The following is a 19,106-nucleotide window of genomic DNA, read 5'->3' on the forward strand; positions in this document are numbered from 1 at the left end:
AACTTTATAAAGACTACTTTTGTACAGAACTTGTTTTTTGAAGTGAGGAAGGGATGCTGAGGGAATAGCACGCCAGGGTGTCGTGCCATAAGACTGTTGATACGTGCATCGACGTGCCTTTCTGTGTTCTCAAAACACAAACCCTCTCCTTGGTTCTGTGCAGACCGCAAGGGATTAGCGACTTGGCAGAGGGTTGGGCCAAGCATTTATTTAGAAGGGATTGTTAGGTTTTCTTGGCAAGTTTTTAAGTACGTGGGCTTGACGACCCAGCCATCTGTGATGGGAGCATGGATTAGTTTATAAGGAGTCTTTACTTCCTAACTATTGAATTCAAGCGGTGACTAGAAGCGTCACTTTTCTCAGTAAGTGATGCACAGTTTGTTGGGCAGTGGCCACCGGAAACTGTTCCTTCTCAGTAGTGTGCCTACTATGTGTTAGTAACGTGACCGAGAACTATGTTAGTAAGTCCTATTTTAGTTGTGCTTTCTGATAGGTATGTATTTCTAGCACCTTTAAAAGTACTTAGCCCTCTTCCGTGGATATTGTATGACTTGAGTCCTCACTGTATTATCCTATTGGATAGAAAGAGTGAAGCACTCTGCACGTGGTTAGGTCAATATCAAGACTGCACCCCCTTAGGTTAAAGTCACATGCGGGCTGTTTACACGAATGCCTCTTAGTCACCTCGTTGGAGGGCTCATACACAGATTACAAATTACTGTCTAGAGTGAGTCAGGACGTGTACTGGGATGGTAGAAAATGCAAACCTTGACCTAAAAGCGCTTACCCACAGACAGTGGCGGGCCAGTGCAGAGCGACACTGTGTTTGCTTAGGATGTACTGTGAACTGCTGCCCAGTTATGCCCTTTCAGGCCTACATAATGGTCCGTATTAAAAAAATGGAGTGTTTTTAGTTAAATTTTTAATACGTTTATTTATTTATCTAGTCTGTGCCTGTGCTTCCTGCCTGCCTGTGTAGTTCAGAGGACACCTACAGGAGTCAGGTTTTCTCCTTTCACCATGTGGGTCATAAGCCTTGGGGAGCAAGTGCCTTTACCTTTGCTGACCTAAGTTATCATCTCTAATTAAACAAACAAACAAACAAACAAACAGAAAAGCCAGGTGTGGTGGCATACGCCTTTAATCCCAGCACTTGGGAGACAGAGGCAGGTGGATCACTGTGAGTTCAAGGCCAGCCTGATCTATAAAGGGAGTCCAGGACAGCCAAGGCTACACAGAGAAACCCTATCTCAAAAACCAATAAATAAAAAAAATAAGTAAAATAAAAATAAAAATAAAAAAATAAAATAAAAGGATTTCTTTTTCAGGATTGTACTGGAATATCATTTGGAACAAGTGTCATGGACGTTTTACGCCCACAGCTTATAACAATTGATGGACGGAACTATAGAAAGAATCCCATCCAGGAAAAAAATTACCAACATGAAGAAGATGAGAGTTTCTATCAAGGTAATCCTAGTTGGTCTTCGGTCAGAAGAGAAGTAAAATGTTCTTTGTACTGTAGGGACAATTGGCTACAGTTCAGTTCAGCTTTGTCCTGACAATGCTGCAAATGAGGTATTCTTGGTGGTACGTCATATGTCAAGATATGTTTCATCTTGTACAGATGCTTAAATGCCATGCGGAGTACTTTTTCCATTATTATTTTTAAAAGTGTGCGTGCCTGTGTGTGTATGTGTGCATGCATGCATGTATGTATGTATGTACATGGGATCATGGGTATCCAAAGAAGCCTGATGAGAGTATTGGCTCTCCTGGAGCTGGACTTATAGGTGGTTGTGAGCCACCCAGTGTGAGTGGTGGCATATGAACTTGGGACACCTGCCCCGTGTGGAGTAGTTGTGTTTTGTTTGTTTGGTTTTCCGTTTTGTTTTTTTGTTTTTTTAAGATTTATTTATTTACTAATGTGTACGTAGTGTTCTGCCTGCACATACATCTGCAGGCCAGAAGAGGGCACCAGATCTCATTATAGATGGTTGTGAGCCACGATGTGGTTGCTGGGAATTGAACTTGGGACCTCTGGAAGAGCAGGCAGCACTCTTAACCACTGAGCCATCTCTCCAGCCCTTATTTTGTTTTGTTTTTGGTTTTTGGAGACAGGGTTTCTCTGTGTAGCCTTGGCTGTCCTGGACTAGCTTTGTAGACCAGGCTGGCCTCGAACTCACAGAGATCCGCCTGCCTCTGCCTCCCGAGTGCTGGGATTAAAGGCGTGCGACACCACGCCCGGCTCTCTTGTTTTGTTTTTCAAGACAGGATTTCTCTGTGTATCCTTGGCTGCCCTAGACGCAGTCTGTAGACCAGGCTGGCCTCAAACTCACAGAGATCCGCCTGCCTTTGCCTCCCTGAGTGCTGGGATTATGGTGTGTACCACTGTACCTGCTGAGATTAAAAGTGTGCACCACCATGCCTGGCTAAGAATACGAATTATTGAAATAAACATGTGAGCGGCTGGAGAGATGGTTCAGAGGTTAAGAGCACTGACTAATCTTCCAGAGGTCCTGAGTTCAATTCCCAGCAACCACATGGTGGCTCACAACCATCTGTGATAGGATCTGACGCCCTCTTCTGTCTTGCAGGTATACATGCAGGCAGAGCACTGGATACATACTAAATAAATAAATCTTTATATATTTTTTTCTTCTTTATAGTCATGTGTTGACAGTTCAAAAGACACAACTAATTTTATCTTATTTGTAAATAAACTAAATAGGTGGGGTTGTTTATAAGTATTTTCAGGGTAATGTCCATGAGATTAGAACCAGTGCATAAACAGGGCCTTTTACATTCTGTGCAACTTTCCCTTTCTGGTTCCTGAGGGTTCCCACTGAGCCTTAAACCTTGGGGGTCACAGTGGGTGTGGTGGCACACACTTTTAATCCTAGCACTCGGGAGGCAGAGGCAGGTGGATCACTGTGAGTTCGAGGCCAGCTTGGTCTACAAAGTGAGTCCAGGCAACCAAGTATACACAGAGAAACCCTGTTTTGAAAACAAACAAATAAACAAACAAACAAACCTAAAAAACCTTGGGGGTCACTTTCCCCTGTGATCTTTTTTGCTGTCTTCAGTCAGCCTTGAGCTTGGAACTCCTTATTCTCTCGCTCTCTCTTCTCTCCCTCCCCCCCCACCCCCCACCCGCCAGTATCTTTCTTTTCTTTTTTTGTTTTTTGTTTTTTGTTTTTTGAGACAGGGTCTCTCTGTGTAGTCTTGGCTGTCCTAGACTCGCTTTGTAGACCAGGCTGGCCTCGAACTCACAGTGATCCGCCTGCCTCTGCCTCCCGAGTGCTGAGATTAAAGGCGTGCGCCACCATGCCCGGCTATCATTCTTATTTATTAATAATTTGTTGAGGTAATTTTGTGCCATAATAGTAAAGGAATGATTTCTGGACTTTAAAAGAGTGAGTTTATGTTGTGTGGCCTTCGTCTCAACAGAATAATAGTAAAGCGTTGTTTAGGTACCTTAACCTCCTCAGAGAAAATAGCTAAATATATGGTATGTATATTCTGCTTTCCCAAGCTTCTAAGACTGAAGGATTTAACATAACCACCTGTTCTTTTTATTCTTTGTCTCTCCTATGAGCACACTAGGGTTACTAACGCAATAGTCAGGCTGTTCTTTGCATGTATTCTAGCCTCCTTAAACCCCCGAGAGTGGTTGGCAGCTGAGGAGGGGGCTGCTTCCCTTTGAGCAGCAGCATTCAGAGATGTTACGGTTTCTTTGCAGACTCCATGGACTACTCTGATGAGCCGTGCGATGCCTATGAGGTGGAGCAGACCCCTCAAGGATTCCGGGCCACTGTCAGCGCCCCTAGCCTGCTCTACAAGTGAGTGAGTGAGCGAGCGCCCCATCAGCTTCAGGGGATAGCAGTTCCAGGAAGCTCAGCAGGAAGCCGCCTCTTGAGTCTGTCACATTTACTGTGATGCTTGATTACTGACGATGATAAGAGTTTAGCGGTCTGTGTCCTGAAATGCCAAAGGACTGATTACAGATTAATGTAATCACTCTGTGTTTATTGCCACATCCTGCTGACTTTTACTTTTAAATGTCCTTTGAGTCTGCCATTCACCTTCACTGCTACCTCTTTCTTTTCTACAGATTTCTTTTTTTTAAAAAATTATTTATTGTGTATGTGTGAATGCTTCCATGTATGTGTGTACACTACCTAAGTGTCTGGTGCCCAAGGAGGATAGAGGAGTTTGTTGAGTTCTCGGGAACTGGAGCTAACAGGTAGTTGTGAGGTGCCTGTTGTCTGTAGTGGGCATTGAACCTGGGTCCTGGGCAAGAGCAGCAAGTAACTCCTATTCACTGAGCCATCTCTTCAGCCCCTCTCTGGATTTCTTAAAATAGCCCTCAATAGTCTCTCTCAATTCCTGTTCTCTTTTTAGCCCCTCAAATTAAAAGTGGGATGATTTAAGAACAATTTTTTTTCTTGAGATTTGTTATTCTATCAGTTGGTGGTTTGCCTGCATTTCTATGCGTCATGTGGATGCAGTGCCTGTGGAGGCCAGAAGAGGTCACTGTATTCCGTGGGCTGGAGTTACAGATGGTTCTTAGTCACCATGTCAATGCTAGCAATGTAAACCAGGTCCCCTAAAAGAGCAGTCAGTGCTTTTGATCACTGAGCCATCTCTCTCTGCCTCCCCTTAAAAAAACAAAACAAAACTTTTTTTTTGAGACATGGTCTTTCTTTATCATTAAGGCTGACATGGAACTCTCAAGCTCTTGATCCTCCTGCCTCAGCCTCCCATTGACTGAGATTACAGATGTGTATCACTTCTCCAGGCTTGGAACGATCTTTTGTTTGTTTTGTTTTTTGAGATAGGGTTTCTCTTGTAGCCCTGGCCATTGGGACTCACTTTGTAGACCAGGCTGGCCGCAAACTCACAGAGATCCGCCTGCCTCTGCCTCTCAAGTTGCTGGGATTAAAGACGTGTGTTACCACAGCCGGCTTTTTTTGTTTTGGGCTTTGTTTTTTGTTTTTTGTGTGTTTTTTGTTTTGTTTTTTTGAAGGAATGATCTTTTTAAAAGGAAAATCTGATTATTTTACCACTTGTGCTTAAAATCCATCTGTGGCAGCTGGTGAAATGGCTTAGCGGGTTAAAGGGACTTTCCATGAAAGCCTGGCAGCCTGACCTCCATCCTGGATCGTTTGTAGAGGTGGATGGTGGGAACTGACCTCACAGAGCTTTTTTCTGACCTCCATGTGACATGCTGTGGCAGGCGTACCCACATATGCACGTAGTTATATACACGTACACACTAATACTGCTTTTAAAATACTGTCACTGGTTTTCTACTGGAGATGGAATTCTAGTTCATTAAAGCAATGGCCAAAATTATGAACATGCCTCAGCTGATTTGCGCCCCCCCACCCCCATCTGTCTGTCTGTCTTCTCTGTAGCTTATATTACCCTTTCTCTGCTTTGAGCTTAGGGTTAGAACACCCACCTGATCTTTCCAGTTTCTCATATGTGCTCTGGTTTTTCCAGCCTTAGAGCTCATGTGTGTGGTGTGCCTTTTGCCTCAGCCTTTCTCCTTTCCTACCTGGCTAAATTCTCCTTCCTAGAGAAGCTTGCTCTGATCCCAGCCATCCTTGCCAATCCCTGACTATCCTGCTGTGTGTGGATCTACTTATGTTTGTAGCACTTATAGTCTGTTTTTGTATTTACCTGTGTGCTGCTTGATGTCCCCTCCACAGACAGGAAGATTCTTGAAGACAGGCATGTGTCTGTTCCAGCAGTCCTTAGTGCTTACCAAGACTACTGTAGCCTTGGTCACTTCAGCACGTGCTTGTGTGCACGCTCCCCCATACTAGCTGCTAGTAAGATGCTGTCAGCAGCTGAGTGGCTTCTTTGAGGCTTGCCTGGGAAGATCAGCTGGTCTAAAAAGTCCATCAGTCATTGCTGTTTTTCTGTTATACCAGATGAGTTAGGTCCGCTTGTGGGGAGAGCTACAAACATGGGATGCATTCGAAGCCCAGTAGTTTCCTTTTCACCGTCTTTGAGAACATTCTGAAATGCCTGTTGTGGACAAAATTCTCCTTGAATGTAGCCAAAGGGGAAACCAGAGCTAACGCTGACAGCTTCCTTCCTTCCTAGGCTAGGCTGACATTTCCTCCTAGTAGACGTGATTTCAGAATAACATGTCAGTTTTCTGGAAAAAAAAGGTGTAACTTGTCTTAATGTACTTAAGTGCTACTGCCAAGGTGTGTCAAAATTCCTTAGATGTCTAATTCTGATGAGGACACTTTGCGTTCTGTAGACTCTAAGTGCTTGTATTCCCGATAAACATGGATGATAAATTAGATGTGGTCCTACTAAGCCTTTTTTTGAGATAGGGTTTCTCTGTGTAGCCTTGGCTGTCTTGGACTCCCTTTGTAGACCAGGCTGGCCTCGAACTCACAGTGATCCACCTGCCTCTGCCTCCCAGAGTGCTGGGATTACAGATTTGTGCCACCACACCTGGCTCCTACTAAGTCTTAATTAGTAAATAATATTCACTGAGAAGCACCCCAACCCCCCCCCCCCTTTTCTTTCTTTCCTGTCTCCATCCCCTTCCTCTTCTAATAGGGTCTCCATATAGCCCTGGCTGGCCTGGAATTTGTAGTTTGCCTGCCTCAGTCTCCCAACTGCTGAGCTTTCAGGAGTGTACCACATACCTGCTGGGAGCTTTCCTATTTCATTTCTGTAGGCTTATTTGAGTCAAGGTTTTGCAGTGCTTGGGATAAAACCCAGAGCCTTTTTCTACATTGTTGGATAAGTGCTCTACCAATGAGCTGTATCCCCAGCCAAACATCTCATTGTTGGGAAAAAAACTGGCCCACTACAGTAGATCTTAGTGGAAATAGTTAGGTGTTGTTATTCCATGTAAAGACAGTTGACTAAGGGCTAGGAGCTAGCTGCAGCAGTACAGTGTATGTGAGGCCCCAGGTCCAATTCCTGAACACTTCCTTAAAAGAATCATTTTAGCCATCATCAGCTGTGGTATTGAGTTTGTAATTGAAATCATAGAGGTTGAAATTCTGTTGATGACAGGAAGGTCTTTCCATTAACTTCACCATCCCGTGATGGTCTCTCAGTGCTTTATAGACTCTGAAACTTCTCCCCTGGGACCCAGCAGACTCATCCACACTAGCACTTCTAACACTGTGGGTTCCAGACGATAACCTTGATTGCCAGTGTTATTTATGCGAGGCCCAGGCAAGGAGTCAGTAGTGAACGAGAGTAGTAGTGAATGGCAGGTGAAAGCTGGGAGGGAAGGGCAGGACTTGTCACGAGTCTGTCCAGTCTGCAGGGGGAGGTTGGAAGTCATCGGAGTTTTAGTATTTCAGAACCTGTACACGTACAAACACAGACAGTAATAATGTGTATAATATTATATTATATAGTATTATAATATATCTTTGGTGAAATTTCCCAAAGAAAACACAAGTATGTGCTGTGCTTAACTTAAGGGTCATGTTTACTTCCTGTTCCCCCTTTATTTTCTTCTTCCTGTTTTTGAGACAAGGTCTCTTTGTCTCTGTCTCTGTCTTTCTCTCTCTCTCTCTGTGTGTGTGTGTGTATCCCAGGCTATTCTTGAACTACTGATCTTCCTAAATACTGACCCCAGATCTCAGCAAGGATGGCTCTTTTAGTGCGTTACAACCACCTGAATGGTAACTCCTGACCTCTTGTCTGGGCTCTTGACCCTTTGTGGAGGTTTAAATGAGAATGATCCCCATAGGCTCATATATTTGAATGTTTGGTCCCCAGTGGATCATTTAGGAAAGATGGGGAGGCGTGGCCTTGTTGGAGGAGGTGTGTCACTCAGGGTGGGCTATGAGATTTCAAAACCCCACACCAGGCCCATCTCACGCACTCTCTGCCTCATAGGTGGATAAGATGTGAGCCCTCAGCTACTGCTGACAGTGCCATGCCTGCCTGCTGCCATGTTCCACGCCATGGTGGTCATGAACTAACCCTCTGCAACTCTGAGCAAGGCCCCATTCAATGCTCTCTTTTATAAGTTGCCTGGGTCATAGTGTCTCTTCACAGCAGAAGAACGGTAATTAAGACACCCTTATTTAAACAATCAAGGAGAGTTCCACTAAGATGAACTTATAGTTAATTTGTTCTCTAAAGTGGGCAAAGTTCTGCTTCTAACCGTCGACCCATTGGTAGCTGAAAGCACTGTTTGAGACTATGTGTGATTATTCTCTGACTGCACTGCAGACCCAGGTTTTGAGTCTGGTCTGAGAAGGAGGCAGGTTCCCGGCACAGATCTCCAGCTTACACATTGAACCAGGGGCGGCATCATTTTGCCCGTGAGTGAAGGGAGCATGTTCTCTAAAGCTTAGGGACTCGGGGCTTTCTCTGTTTTGTACTTTTGCCGAAGTGTTTCTCTATTAGGGAGTGTCTCTGGCCATAATGGAACTTAATCATGTATTTTTATTTTTATATTTTTGTATTATAGGCACATAGTCGGAAAGAGAGGGGATACCAAGAAGAAAATAGAAATGGACACTAAAACATCTATCAGCATTCCTAAACCTGGACAAGAAGGAGAGATCGGTAAGACTTGAACATAAGTTATTTCTATACTTCTTTCTCTTTAGTTCTTTATTTTCACAGATGTACAGAAACATACCTAACCTTTAAATTATTTTAAAATGCATTCATTTATTGTGGATGTGTGTGTGTGAGTACATAGTGTTATGACACATGTAGAATGATTATTACTATTTAATATTGGTTATATAACCCACTGTTATATAAATACCAGACACAGAACCCTGTTAGTTTTTTTTTAATAACTTTAACGCTCTGGGCCTGGGTAGAACTTAACCCTCTGAGCTATCTTGTCTATTCCCCAGCCAAAATCCTGCAAAATACCTGCACATGTTGTCCATTTGAGCTTCTTCTCTCTAGCACACCAGTCCTCAGAACAAGCTCCTCCCGGCCATGTGCTTCTAGTTCACACTTGTCACCCATGGTGACCTGTCCTCTCCTGCACCTCCTCTCTCTTCCTCCTCCTCCTCCTCCTGCGTCCCCCAAGCCCATAAACTTTAGCTCTGCCTACCTTCTGCCCAGTCCGTGCTATCCACAACTTTATTAGCCACTCAGGGATAATTGGGGGTCAAAGTTACACAGCATTACTTGGTGTACATGAGAATGTGCTCATCTGGGGTGTAGCCAGATCTTGGGCCAGTAACTAACAAATACATAGCACCAGACCAACCCCCAACAGACATGGAGGTCAGAGGCCAATCTATAAAGGTTGGTTCTCTCTGTCCTGTGTGTGGGTCCCGAGGATTGATCTCAGGCTGTCAGGCTTGACAATAGTAAATGCCTTTATCCATTGAGCCATCTCACTGCTCACTCCCAAACCTCTCTTTTTTTTTTTTTTTTTTTAGATAGGGTGTCATATAGCTCAGGTTAGCCTTAAATTTACTATATAAATAAGTCTGGTCTTGAACTCTTTATCCATCTGTCTCCACTTCCAAAGTGCTGAGATTGGAGGCATGTGCTGCCACTTGTGCCTAAGATACTTGTGTGTGTGTGTGTGTGTGTGTGTGTGTGTGTGTGTAAGCCAGAGGTTGATAACAAGTGTCTTTCTTCTTCAGATGGTCCCATCTTATTTATCTGTTTGTTTATTCTGCTCTCCCACTGAACCTGGAGCTTGCTGATTTGGCTAGCCCGGCTGGCCAGCGAGCCCCCAGGACCCCCTCTCTCTCCGCCCCCCAGCCCTGGAGTTACAAATGTGCTCTCCATACTCAGTTTTTATGTGGGTTCTGGGGATCCAAACTCAGGTCTCAGGGCTTGTACGGCCAGCACTTTACTGACCAAGCCACCTCCCCAGCCCTAAATAGTTATTTTCAAATTCAGCGTTTAGATTGAATTCACTAGCAGTTTCCTTGGCCTTGGCACCATTCCCCGCTCAGCTTCACGCCCATGTTCCCTTTCAGATCCCTAGAGATGATAGTATTGGATGGCGTCTGCTGGGCAGGTATTTGTGGGCTCCTGAACCTGTTAATGTTTTTCCTCCTTTGCTTGCAGTGATCACTGGTCAGCATCGAAACGGTGTAGTTTCAGCCCGAACTCGGATTGATGTTCTCCTGCACACGTTCAGAAGGAGGCAGCCCTTCACTCACTTCCTTTCCTTTTTCCTCAATGAAGTTGAAGTTCAGGAAAGATTTATCAAGTTCCAGGAGGAAGTGCTGGAGAAGTGCTCCAAGGTAAGCAGGGGGGAAAAAAAATAATAAAATAAATAAGTAAAAACTTTTTTTTAAAGTAAGAAATGGGCCAGGTGTGGCAGAGGCAGGTGGATCTCTGTGAGTTCGAGGCCATCCTGGACTACAAAGTGAGACCAGGATAGTCAAGAATACACACAGAAACTCTGTCTTGAAAAACCAAAAAAAAAAAAAAAAAAAACCAAAAAAACAAAAAACAACAACAACCCCCCCCAAAAAAAGTAAGAAATGGTTCATAATTCAAACAGGAATATAGACATATCTGCCCATATGTTTTTACATATAATATGGAGCATGTTCATACATGGTGTGAATGTGTGTGGGTGCACCCGCCCATGCGGAGAGCAGAGGTTGATGTTAGCCCCTGAGGTCCTCCTGTCTCTGCCCCATGACCCCTCTATCCCGCGCTGAAGATAGAGGTGTCCGCCATAGCACCCGGCTTTTATGTGGGTGCTGGGAATCTGAAATTGGGTCCTCTTGCTTGTGCAGTGAGCACTTTACCTACTGTACCATCTCCTCATCCCTCTATTCTTTCTAATTTTCAGTTATTTTTATTTTATGTCTATGTGAGTCTTGCCTACACGTGTATGTCTGTGTGCCATGTGATGCCTGGTGTCTGTGGAGACCAGAAAAGAGCGTTGCTCTCCTGGGGCTGCAGTTGCTATGTAGCTGAGGCTGACTTTGAACTCTGGCTCTTCCTGCCAGCACCTCCCAAGTGCTGGAATTACAGGTGTGTACCACCATGCCCGGCATGTTCCTACTGTGCATGCTCCTACATGTTACAGAATTGGATACCGTGCCTTTTGGGTAGCAGAACAAAGGAAGTACCATTATCTGCCGGTCCTCTGTCTTCAGGCAGCTGTGGCTCATTTGGGGTTAGTACCATGATAAAGATACATTTGTGTATACAGTTGTAGGGCTGGAGAGGTGGCTCACTGTTAAGAGCACTCACTGCCCTTCCAGAGGACCTGCCTTCAGTTCCGAGCACTCGCACGGCACTCTAGCTTCAGGGGATGCACTGTCCGCTTCTGGCCTCTGTGGGCACCAGGTACACCTGCAACATGCACACACTCATACACATAAAACATAAAATAAATCAACCTTTAAAATGGTCATGGAGTGGTGAAATTCTGTGACTAGGATAACAGGTAAACAGACTTTAGCTAGGCATGGTTGTGCACACCTGCAATCCAAGCATTCCAAGGTGAGCATCTGGAGTTCAAGATCAGTCTGGGATAAATAGACTTTAAAGAAAATGAAAACAACAAAGATTAGGAAGCAGACAGTAAAGGCACAGTTACAGACCCCGTACTTCCTCTCCTACCGAGTGTATAGCACACCCAGGATGCCGAAAGCAGGAGGAGCTTGAGTTTGAGGCAAGCTGGAATTACTCAGTGAGACTTTGCCTAAAAAACAACCAACCAAACAAATAAAAGAACAGACCAAGATGCTATATATGTGATTTTATATTCTGGTTTCTCTGGACCAGTGTTCTATTGTGTGTATGGTCATGGGACAAAAAGCTTGATTAGCTATGAAATTACAGCAGTCCTGACTAAAGTGAAATAACGGGTTTCACATGACTTCTCTCCCTCCCTTCCATACACACACACACACACACACACACACACACACACACACACACACGAGAGGGGGGGCAGGGGACTAGGAATGGAGCATGCTTGACTTACCAGGAGACCATATCCCTAAAGAAAACCGGCTCTCCGTTCGTGGCAGCTTTCAGCTCCAGTAGCTTTCCGCTCTCTCTCTGCTGGAATGTCCCCTGCCTTCGTCTTCTGCAGGTCTTTTGCAAGCAGCCATAGCTGTTGAGAGCTAATGAGTGCACTACATATTTATGTACAGAGATGCAGTTTGCCTCTGGACCCATCTCTTTCCTTTTAAAAGATTTATCACCTATTTTAAATTTTATGTATGCCAGTGTTTCACCTGTATGTAAATGCACCATGTGCACAGTGCCTGTGGAGGCCAGAAGAGGGGAGCGGGTCCCCTGGAATTGATGATGTTGGACACTGTGAGCCACTATATGGGTGCTGGGAACTGAACTTGAGTCCTCTGTAAGAACAGCCAACGCTATTAATGCTGAGCTGTCTTTCCAGCCCTGGCCCTTTGGCCCTTTGAATCTTTCTCCTCTTTTCTTTCTTTTTGTTTTCTGAGCCTTGAGTTTTTGTTTTGTTTTGTTTTGTTTGTTGGTTGGTTTTTCAAGACAGGGTTTCTCTGTGTAGCCTTGGCTGTCCTAGACTTACTTTGTAGACCAGGCTGTCCTTGAACTCACAGGGATCCGCCTGCCTCTGCCTCCGGAGTGCTGGGATTAAAGACATGTGCCACCAAGCCCGGCATGAAAGATTTTTAAAATATGGATGGTCTACTTAAAAGTTCAAAGACAAGCACTTAGTTCCTAGCTAGAGCCACAGTCCTGTCCCCTGTCCCCAACCCTGCCACTTTTATTTACTTACTTTTCATTACCTTAAATCTGGGAAGAGAACTCAGGTAAATACCGACCGAGCCAGAGAATGAGAAGAAGCCAGAAGATTTGAGCAGATTGCTGAGTTAATTTGAGGCCATGAAGAGCAATGCTAGGCCAAGAGAGAAGCCAGATTAAATAAGTCAGCTGGGAGAAGAGTTTGAGCCAGAAGAGCTAAGTTGGGCCAGCCAGCCCCAGAGAACAAGAAAGGGTGAGTTTATTAAGCAGTGAGTCTCAGAGGCTGAAAACATTCTAGGCCTAGGCTAGATTGTACAGAGGCTAGAAGCTTCCAGGACTGGGCCTAGGTTAGCAGAAGGAGGCAGTAAGCCTCCCAGACAACAACTGAGCCAGGAGAATAAAAGTTACTTTTACACAGGTCTTTGAGTTGGCCCACCCCAGCATCTATCCCATCTGTGAACGGTTGGAGCGCGTGAAAGGGACTGTCCTACAGATCCAAAGCTGCAGGAAAACAGGGTACTTTAGAGGAGTCCTGGTGAGGATCCAGTGCTGATAGAGTATCAGAAGCCAGAGGCCTTGCACCAGACCAATTACTCACTGCAATGAACATTGGCAAGCAAAGAAGTGTGGACAAAAGGGTATACCGTGGGGCACACCGTGATACTGCAGCTTCCACAGTGAGATTTTTTCTATTTTGGGGAGGAAACTACAAGAGCAGAGGGAAGGTACAAAGGGATGGGGAGAGGAGTGGGATTGGAGTACACGATGTGAAATTCACAGAAAAGCAACACAAAGTTAAAAACACAATAAAACCAAGGAACGTGAAGTCCCTCCCTCTCTCCCTTTCTTTCTTGTCTTGTTTGTAGCCCAGGCTGGCCTGCTCACTGTATAACCCAGACTAGCCTCAAATTTGAAGCGATCCTCCTGCTTCAGCCTCCCAAGTGCTTCATTGCAGGAGTGAACTACCATACCTGGCATTAATTTTCTACTTATATTAAAATTATCCTTAATTTTTCCTGTTTAAGATGGTATTGTAAATAGCCTTTTTTTTTTTCCAGACAGGGTTTCTCTGTGTAGCCTTGGCTGTCTTGGACTCACTTTGTAGACCAGGCTGGCCTTGAACTCACAGCGATCCACCTGCCTCTGCCTCCCGAGTGCTGGGATTAAAGGCGTGCACCATCACGCCAGGCCTGTAAATAGCCTTTTTAAAAATTGCAGTTTTCTTTTTGTGCTTGTTTCAGTTTTCAGCTGCCCATCGCTGTGACATGGAAGTGATTGGATTTTGCTTGTTGACATTGTCACCCTCACATTTGTAGATTAGTGTGGAGGGCTGCAATAACAAAGTGCTGGCGCCTGCAGGGCTCACACACACCAGTTCATTTTCCTGCAACTCTGGAGCCTAGAAATCTAAGTCAGTTGGTGGGATCGGTTTCTCAGCTCCAATCTCCGTGGTTTGCAAATGACTGTCTTCTATGTGGACTTCCTTGTGTGTGTTTCTGTAGACAATCTGTTACCAAATATATTCATACTTTAAGGGTCTCAGCTCAGGCTGGTCTTGAACTTGAGATACATCAGAGGATAATCATGAACTTGTGATCTTTCTGTCACTGCCTCCCACGTGTTGGGATTATGGGCGTGTGCCACCACACTGGGCTTCAGAAGCCCTGTCCTGTCCTTTTTTTTTTTTTTTTAAAGATTTATTTATTATATAGTATTCTGCCCACATGTGTGCCTGCCCACCACAAGAAGACACCAGATCTCATTACAGGTGGTTGAACTTGGGACCTTTGGAAGAGCAGACGATGCTCTTAACCTCTGAGCCATCTCTCCAGCCCCCCTGTCCTATCCTTTTATCACCTGTCCTGCAGCTTCTTCTTTTAAAACAAGTGGCTCTTCTGTCTCTTTCTTAGATAGCATGCTTGTCCTTGACCTCACCCATCACTCTCCAAGGAAACAAAATTTACTTTTAGCCAAGTGTTTCCTGAAATCACCCTATTTTGCATCCGTCAGTTATATAAGAGTGTTATCTGACTCTAGACGTTACCGCCATCGTCCTGGTGCCGCGGCTCCCTAAGCCCGAGTGTTTAATGTGGTACTCAGCTGCTCACAGTTATCTCTGTGATCTGCAGGTAAACGGCACCTTATTTTTTCAGTCTTTCCTTGCCCACATTGTGATTCATAAATGTGTTCCTGTCCTCAGGTTCAAGAAGTATATTACAACCCTGTGCATCTCTCAATCATCTGTAGCTGGCAACGCCGCTATAATTCCACTTTATCTCACAGCAGGGGCTGGTCGAAAGCACATCGGTAATGAGAAACAGTAATTCAAACTGTGTGCTGGAGCGTTCTAAAGGCGTATGGACTGTGCAGCAGCAGCCAGGGACTTTGCCGGCTGCATAGAGCACCTGAATTGGTCATAGCTGCAGAGACATGATTTCTGTACTGTGGGAAGCTGACACTGGCATGAAACGGCTCTTGGGTCTGCATTCTCCTACAACCTCCCCAGTTAGAGTTATTTTTTGTTTCCTAGTAGGATGATTCACTGCAGAAGAAAATTATATACAAACTTTAACATATACCTTAGGATTCTTTATATATTAGGACAATTGGAAAATTGTAGTTATCTTATGAAATGATTTAGAATGAAGATAGTCTGGTTGCAAGTCTTGAGTTTTCATGTTAAGAAAAGGGAGGCACTTGTAGGACTCTCATATTTTACCATTTGGATAGAGGGCAGTAGTTACAAACAAGCTGTTTCTCAGTTTGGATATTTTATTAAATGCCTACCACATGCTGGCCAGGCCTAACGCATAGGAAATCTGTATTTTATACCAGTAGTGAACTTTTTCCTTAAAGATACCACACCCAGCCAGGCATCGTGGCGCACGCCTTTAATCCCAGCACTTCAGAGGCAGAGGCAGGCGGATCTCTGTGAGTTTAAGGCCAGCCTGGTCTACAAAGTGAGTCTAGAACAGCTAAGGCTGCATGGAGAAACCCTGTCTCGGAAAACAAAAAACAAACAAACAAAAAGATTCCACACCCTACTGTGAGGGGAGGGGTAGGAAGAGTATCATAAGGGAAGAGCTATTGGAGCAGCACAGCGGGCACCCAGCTTGCTAAGGTCAGTGACACATAGGGTCTTAAAGGCAGGGCAGGGATTTCAGCCAGGCCAACCTGGAGAGGACATGGCGCACTCGAGGTGTTCAAGGGCGGATAAAGATTCTTGATACTGGAAAGTGGGTAGGCAGGAGTGATGTATAGGGGCTTGGGGTGAACAGGTCGATAGCCTCCAGGTTCGGAAGAATCTTAATTTGCTTATGTCCTGTCAAAAACTGGGGTGGTGGATTTAGCACTGTAGAAAATACTGGTGAGGGTGCCATGGCAGATGCCTTTAGGATGAGAGTTCAGTGCCTGCTTGGGGCATGTTAAGACAGCCTCTCGAAAGAGGCTAGAGGTCCTGCATATTTGGGAGGACTTATTCAGGGATGTTTCAGAGGCGTTCTCTGAAGTGGAGACAGTAATAGTAATGCAGTCACATGTTGGAGGATGAGTACAACAACTTCACTTTAGAGCAGACCGAGGCACAGAGGCACTGCGGAACGAGCGTCAGGTGGCCGGCCATGCCGTTAAACATTATTACATCAAACAGGACTCGCAATAGTCCTGTGGGTTAGAGAGTAAAGTGAGGGGAAGGCTGGTGTCAGGTGGCTGCTGAGGGGCTGGGGGAATAGTTCATTGGTAGAGCACTCACCTAGTGTTCACGAGGCATTGGGTTCCATTCTTAGCGCTGCTGAGCTGCAGTGTGTGTGTGTGTGTGTGTGTGTGTGTGTGTGTGTGTGTGTGTGCGCCTCCTTGGACCAGTTAGGCTGCAGAGTCACTGAAGGTGGAGTCATCAGGGTCTTTCTTTGAGAATCAATGTGTCGTTCTGGAAGCATTTCTCACTAATGCTTTTAAGCAGCTCTGGGAGGCACACTTAAGCGTTGAGGAACATAAGCTTGTCTCTCACAGAAGCTAAGTGGGTTCCTCCCTTAGGAAGGGAGAGATTCTTCTCATTAGGGGATGAGAATCTAAGCCGTGCATGGGAAAGCTTTTCTCTCTGGTGTATGAAGGCTGATTCTCCACTGCTCTTTCTTACTAAGAACTGCTCTACTTCCTCCTCCTGTCTGAATAGAGAGAATTTATAAGCCAGAAGAATCAGTGTGTACAACTTAACAAGATATTTCATCAATAACACACAGAGGCTCTCAAATGGAAGTCAGTTTCCCTGGACATTTTAAAGGGATAATGGCAATGACTCAGCAGAGTCTAATTTAGTTCCCAGAGCCGCTCCAACAGGGAGCATTGAGACGGTTTGCCTACTGATGTTCGGCCGGGTAAAAAGCAGAGGAGGCCCCGCTGCTGTGTGCACAGACTTCATATACACTTCATGTTGTCTCCAGAATGGACCCGACACAGAGGTGTTGTCTGTTTTACACATGATGAGCTGGTTTCAGCGCAGCTCAGTGGCACAGCGCTGACAGCTACAGAGTGAGAACTTGAGCCTAGTGTGTCTAGTTGCAAATCCTAACACTCTCACCGCTCTGCCTTTTTTGAACACCTTCATATGCTAACGAAGTTGATATCATTTGCCTTGAAGTGCTTCGATGGGATTTCGCCATCAAATAATAAAAACATAATGAGCAGAAGGACAGGCCTCCTTGCTTATGTCCTTTTTGTCTGTATAGACTGTCAGGAACCGAACTGGGGAGTCCTTCACAGACGCCTGTTTGCTTAGCAGGTCCGTATCATGGGCTTTGTGCGAAATAATTTATATGACCTTTGACTTAGAGGTAAGGTAGGCAATTTCATAGAAGAGGAAACTGCAGCCAGGAAAAGTGAAGTGACTTGTCTAGCAGCAGTGGGCTGGTAACCGAGTGGAACTGGAACCTGGGACAGTATTTCCAGATTAAGGCACAAGCTTTTGTAACTCCTGGAGCTGCTAAAAGATGATAGATGTGTATGTCATGGGATGATTATATTTTTGTCCCTGGTAGTCAACATCTGCTCTCAAGGCAGAACACAGTGATCAGATTCTTCAGAGTCTGTTTCTTAGTCATCCTGTAGTGAGCATGGCCTCGCAGGTTTGAGTCTGAAGAGAGGCTCCCTCTCTGCCTGCAGGCACTTTGGCAGGTGCACCTGTGCAAGGTCCCCTCTGCTTGGCCGTGCAGTGTTAAGAAAGCAGAAGGAATGCTCCATGGTCGGCTAACCCTCTGCGCTCTCCGTGGGCCTTTCCCCCAAGCTTGCCAGTGTTAGAGATGCAGTGCAGCATTTCCTGGGGTCCTAGACCGGACATGAGGTGGGGCCTGAGGGTGTGATGCTACCCACCTGTCATCTGAGCTGCTTGGGGTGCTAAAGCAGGAGGATGGCAGGTGCAGGGCCTAGCTGGGCTACCTATGGAGTAAAAAGGCACCAAAGTAGCTTAGCAAGATTCTGTCTCAGAAGAAAGGGCAGGCATGTAGTTCAGTGGTAGAACACTTGTTCACCTAGCATGTGAGAGACCTTAAGTTCAGTCCCTAGGATGGAACCCTGAGATGATGGTGTGATTGCCAGTGGTAGGCTACAAACAGCAGTTTGGCGCAGAGTTAAGGCTGTGCACTGGGGGCTCTGAACTCTGGTTCAGGCTTAAACACAGTTCTCTGATGGAGCTTGCTTTACATTCATTTTGTGAGACCATATTTAACACGCAAAGACAGCCTCAGAGATGTGACTTTGCCATAAAGAAACATGCTTGTTTTCATCCAGACAGAACTGCCCGGGAACTTTATGTCACTTCACCCTTGGCTTGCCTCTCCTGGGTGGAAGGTCAATAGCATTAGAATTTTCAGGCGCCAGCCTGGGTGGCCAACCTAATGGAACAGAGCAGTTCCAGCTCCAAATAATGGCAGACTTGGACCAAGGCCCAGCATAATTAAACCCTGGAGTAAAGAACTTGATGTTGGTCTTGATTTGTTTCAACAAACAGGCTTGAGGCAGGAGTGTGTATTCCGAGCAGAGAGAAACAATGGCCCTAGAGATTTATACCATTGTCTTAAAGATTGCCTGATCTTATATTAAATTTAGGCAGTTCTGTAAGAGACATGGCTGCTTTATTTTTATTTATTTATATTTATTTAGGAAGATGGCAGTTCTAAGCAGGGTAAAATTGAGTGTTTCTCTTCTTATTAAAGACTTCCCAGTAAGGTTACTTATGAATTTCCAGTAGATTTAAAGACAGGCTGACCTCACAACTTAAAATGTCCTCAAGACTTGAGGTCATGTCACCTTGAGCTATTTTACTGTTCTATGTTCTGTTATGCTTCATACAATTAGTTTCCCAGTGTTCAGCGTTTCCTTGGCAAGTAAACCCAAGCTGCTAAGAGTGGTAGTCTCGTAAGGGT

General features: G+C 45.1%; 1 protein-coding gene across 3 annotated transcripts in view; it reads left to right on the forward strand.

Moving 5' to 3' along the window:
* Nucleotides 1-19,106, forward strand: part of ASCC1 (activating signal cointegrator 1 complex subunit 1) — an 84,816-nt gene that overhangs the window by 657 nt on the left and 65,053 nt on the right. For all 3 annotated transcript variants that reach the window (XM_084753593.1, XM_084753595.1, XM_084753594.1), the window contains exons 2-5: nucleotides 1,329-1,470; nucleotides 3,743-3,842; nucleotides 8,474-8,571; nucleotides 10,057-10,235. In XM_084753593.1, the coding sequence (XP_084609719.1) occupies nucleotides 1,362-1,470; nucleotides 3,743-3,842; nucleotides 8,474-8,571; nucleotides 10,057-10,235 (486 nt within the window). In that variant the 5' untranslated portion in view covers nucleotides 1,329-1,361. The remainder of the gene's footprint in view (nucleotides 1-1,328; nucleotides 1,471-3,742; nucleotides 3,843-8,473; nucleotides 8,572-10,056; nucleotides 10,236-19,106) is intronic.

The sequence above is a fragment of the Acomys minous genome, assembly GCF_964271855.1.
Source record: "Acomys minous genome assembly, chromosome: 13".
Taxonomy (NCBI): domain Eukaryota; kingdom Metazoa; phylum Chordata; class Mammalia; order Rodentia; family Muridae; genus Acomys; species Acomys minous.